The 4,996-nt window shown below is 42.2% G+C and overlaps 1 protein-coding gene across 1 annotated transcript; it reads right to left on the bottom strand.

The window, feature by feature from the left end:
- Window positions 1-388: 388 nt before the first annotated feature.
- Window positions 389-4,737, bottom strand: LOC308167789 (uncharacterized protein). Its single transcript, XM_080542267.1, has 6 exons — window positions 4,424-4,737; window positions 3,856-3,960; window positions 3,665-3,748; window positions 3,434-3,496; window positions 3,140-3,262; window positions 389-775 (listed from the first exon to the last, which is right to left on the bottom strand). Exons 1-6 carry the CDS (start codon window positions 4,665-4,667, stop codon window positions 495-497), a joined length of 900 nt encoding a protein of 299 aa, XP_080398393.1. The 5' UTR covers window positions 4,668-4,737; the 3' UTR covers window positions 389-494.
- Between the last annotated feature and the right edge of the window lie 259 nt (window positions 4,738-4,996).

Genomic DNA, 4,996 nt, shown 5'->3' with positions numbered 1-4,996 from the left:
CATCGCCGGCTTCACAAATCCCCTGCTGTCAGGCTACATAAGTAAGAGGTGGGTTTTGATTGGTCCGTCCGTGATCATTCAGGGTTTTGATTGGATATTGAATCTACTGGAGACAGAACCTTATAACTCCAACTCGGTTTATGTTTTGTGAGATGGAACCTTTGTATTTTATTAATTACTAACTAAAAAAAAGAAACATTTTAAAAATAACACCACACAGGCATTAATAAACACCTAATGGATCAGATTATGTAAAAAATAAAAAATAAACTATTTTTACCAAAAATGGAGATAGAACCGTATAATTCTAACGTAGCAACATCACAGGAAGTCACATGTCAATACATCACAGGAAGTCACATGTCAAAACATCACAGGAAGTCAGTGGTGTTTGTCCTTTCATGGTGTTTAATGAGAAGTTGTCAGAGGAACATTAGAAGCTCTTGGAAACTCTTAACACTTTTCATCTGAATTCATCAGGACAGCTGATCTGTTCACACAGGGAAGAGCAGGAAGCCACTGAAGATGTTGAGATTATTATTATTATCATAGAGGCTGCGGCCTGAGTAAAGACGCATGTCGACCAAGTCTCCCTCCTCCAGCTGGAGAGTCAGACCACTGGATACATACTGAGACCCTGCATTAGTTCTCTGATCTACATACGCCATCTGCTGGTCATTCTTATACAAGGACACACCAACCCATGATGAGGCGCCGTCTTCAAAGGCGGTGAATCTGAAGTAGTAGACTCCTCTCACTGGGGCTGTGAACTTTCCTGTATCAGAGGAAAGCAGAGAGAGATCAACACTGTCTGTGTCTCCTAGACACCAGAGCAACATGACTGTTAGTAATGGTGAACACAGTCCCTGTAGCTGACCCCCCCACTGGTCTTATAGAGACAGGGCTTAAAGTTCTCCGGCACGGAGCAATAAAATAAAATAAAATCACATTCTTTACATCGTAATTTAAAGAGTCATCTTCAGCAAAGAGACAGTTCCGCCTACCAATGGTATCACATTGCTCAAGCCAACCAACGACTTCTAGCCAATCGGAGGCAGAGCAGTGGGGCGGGCCTTAAGAAGTTTGAATGAGTGTAATGTGAGCTTGGAGAGACGTTCGCTTTTAGCAGCCCGCTATCTCGCTAACTTTAGTAAGAGTCTATTAAAATGGAAGCCAAGTTTCTTAAACCTTGCTCATACAACAACCTTGCCGGGAGCGACGGCTACAGGTAGCCTACCACTTCATCTTCAATGACCGACCGTGTTTGCGAGCAAAAGATCCGAGTGTGCGCGTTTATAGCTGAACATGATCTGTCTTTCACAATGGCTCAGCCACTCGTCGATTTGTGCAAGAAGCTATCAGAAGACAGAAATGCACTGACAAAGCTGTCCGTTTCCAATCAGCACGCCAGCTATTTAAACACACATGGCCTTTGTCCCGGAATTGAAAAAACGGCTGTGTGAAAAGCTTTAAAAAAGCAACGTTTTCAATGAATATCGACGAAGCTACTAATCTTAACATGGACAAAATCCTCAATGTCCTTGTTCGATTTTTTGATGATGATCTGGCCAAAGTAACAACACAACACCTAGTCAGCAGGAAAGTAAACATCGCCAACTCGTCAGCCCTCATGCATGACTGGTCACTAGTCATCAGTATTCTACTTGATGTAGATCTATTGATCTATTGATCTATTGTTATAGTGATAGTGGCTTAATAAGTGATGCAATCAGTTTGGCCTTAAGTGATTTAATCAGTTTGTTCTTTTAAAGACATCTAAATATATTATTTTATTTTGTATTGAGTATAAAACAGTATTAATGCATTTTAACATTGAGACATATTTTGTATTGACTATAAAATAGTATTAATGCATTTAAACATTGAGACAAGAAGCTGTCTTCTGTACCCGCTCTCCCAATATCTCACACATATAACGTATAGGGTGTTCACACATATAACGTATAGGGTGTTCACACATATAACGTATAGGGTGTTCACACATAGTGTTTAGCTCATCACATAGAGAATTGTATGAGAAAAACAATGGTTCTAACCCCATGGTTCTATCATGTATGGTTCTAACCCCATGGTTCTATCATGTATGGTTCTATCATGTGTGGTTCTAACCCCATGGTTCTATCATGTATGGTTCTAACCCCATGGTTCTATCATGTAAGGTTCTAACCCCATGGTTCTATCATGTGTGGTTCTATCATGTGTGGTTCTAACCCCATGGTTCTATCATGTAAGGTTCTAACCCCATGGTTCTATCATGTATGGTTCAACAGTTATCAAGGTTTACCTCTTTACATACACATGCCAGTTACTGGAATTAATCTCAACAGACCTAACAAGTGGTCACTGCTATGCAGAAATGGAACGCAACATTTGAAAATTCAACTTTATCTTTTAAACTATTCATTTTTATTACACAAACCTATATATCATTATTTTCAGAATTTTAATAGCAAATAGGAAAATTGATCACGCAATTCATAGTGAGCCTGCTGACGTTACAAGTTAGCCAGACCATTCACACAAACAGCGTCTAGCGGGCGAGAGTAGACGAGGGCTCCGCTAGGAGTTACAACCGGTGCTTGAGGAGGCGACATTTTATAATCAAAATCCTCAGAATACAAGCCAAACATGTATCTATATGTATTTTTAGATAGAAAACAAGTTGAATTTAATAGAAAACCTAGCCCACAGACGATCAGATTTCAATAAAGATGCGTATCCTTCAAGTGTCTCCTTAAAATCGCCACAGGAAAAAAACCTCTGATGTGAGGAGAAGTGGGGGTAGACTGATATGAAGTCAAGATGCCTTACATACAGGTGACGGGTCCATTAAATGGATTACTATTGGTACAATGGCATGAAAGAGAGCTTGTAAATAGTGTAAAACCACCGGAGATCAGGATTAGAACCCTGGCAAAACCCCGTTTACACACGTCCTCTGACCAGGGGCTGGACACCCGATAATGTGGGACTTTATTGTCTCCATCTGCCATCATTGTTGTCGTACTGTTTCCAACAGGGTAACCTTTGTATATCATTTTAGGATTCACTAGTTTTTAATTAATTCATTCATTCATTCCCTCATCCATATGTGTGTATTGGTGTGTGTCAGCAGTACCTGTGGTTGGGCTGTAGGCCTGGCCGATGTTGGTGATGATGTTTTTGTAGACCACAGTGGTATCACCAGAGACAGGTTCCATCGGAGCACCTAGGGCAGCAGAGAACGCCACCTTCGGTCTCTCTGTGAACACAAGGCAATAACACATGCATATCTCCTTTAAAGCAGCGTACCATCTTACAGGGCCAAACTATTCATTGTGATGATATTGTTTAAAAAGACATACTACTTTACATTAACCACATTGCCAAGGGAAACATCACATGATTTTAATAAAGTCAGTGTTTGTCTCACCTGCATTCACTCTCTTCAGCACCTCCACCTGACCCTCGCTGGCCGTCACTCTGGCTGTCAACGCTGCAAAAGAAGAAAATCACTGTTCATGAATTCCACACAGAAATGTGTATGTGAGGGAGACACAAACCGTCTTTAAAACAATACAATTAATGTACCACGTTGTAAAATCCTCTAAAACCATACATGTAGGTTATCATCTGGTTAATATGGCTAATATCTGTATATTACCTGTATTCTCTGTCTTCAGGTCCTCCACCTGACCCTGGTTGGCCTCCACTCTGGTCCCCAGGACTGACAGCTGTGCTGCTTGGGCTGGAGTTACAAACAGCAGTACTGACTGTACCGTAGCTTTTCACTGAAGGTTCATGTTAAAACAATCTTTTACAAGACAAACATATTCCTCTCTACGTTATACATGCCTGCATTCTCTGTCTTCATCTCCTTCATGTCGTCTCTCAGTTCAGTCACCTGACCCTCGCTGGCTGTCACTCTGGCCCCCATGGCTGACAGCTCTGCTGCTTGAGCTGAATTAAAGGAAACATAATTACAATCATACACTAAGCATGGGAGTGATTCATGTATACACACAGGGGGAGGGGGACAAAAGAGGGAGAGAGATTTGATTAGTGTATTATGCAGTAAATGTCAAGCCATATGTTTACACAGATGAGCTCCCTTTCTCACACACACACACACACACACACACACACACACAGACACACACACACACACAGACAGACACACAGACAGACACACACACACAGACACGCACATGCACACAGACAGAGGGGTGTGTGATGTGTTGTTGTTGTGACATGTGCAGACGTGTGTGTAAGCACTTCTAAGTGGCAGAGTGCTAAACACATCACACACACACACATATCACACACACACACACACACACACACACACATATCACACACACACACATCACACACACACATCACACACACACACACACACACACATCACACACGCACGCATTACCTGCATTCTCTTTCTTCAGTTGGTCCACCTGACTCTCGCTGGTGGTCACTCTGGTCTCCATATGCCTCAACTCCACTCTCTGTTCGATTACGATGTCTCTCAATTTCCTTAACTCAGACCAGAGGTCAGGACCGTGACCCAGTTGAGGGTCTTTCTCTGTGACCCCCCCACCCTCTCCCTGAGCCTCTGACCCAGACAGACAGAACAGCACCAGCACCACCAACAGAGCTACAGCACGCCTCATTCTGGAACCACGTCTCTTCAGAATGTCACGGAAATCTAAGTTCACTAACTGGTCCTTGGTGAGACCAACACGGCAGAGAAGTACTGACTCTGTCTTAGAAACGTCCTTTTATTGACAAACTATTGACAGTTATTCAAACATCTATCAATCATCAACCTTCTGTGATATGGTCGTGTTATTCAGTAGAAACTTCCTTTTATCGACATGTTTTGACAGTGAGTCAATTGTGGACTTTTTGGATACTGGTATCAGACATTGCAAACATGTGGGATCAGTGACCAAGAGGTCACCAAGTCAAAGGTCAATCTAGGAAAGCAAACGTCTGTCAG

The sequence above is a fragment of the Nansenia antarctica genome (genome assembly GCF_963989245.1).
Source record: "Nansenia antarctica genome assembly, chromosome: 1".
Classification (NCBI taxonomy): Eukaryota; Metazoa; Chordata; class Actinopteri; order Argentiniformes; family Microstomatidae; genus Nansenia; species Nansenia antarctica.
This window is presented reverse-complemented; position numbering and strand designations above follow the sequence as displayed.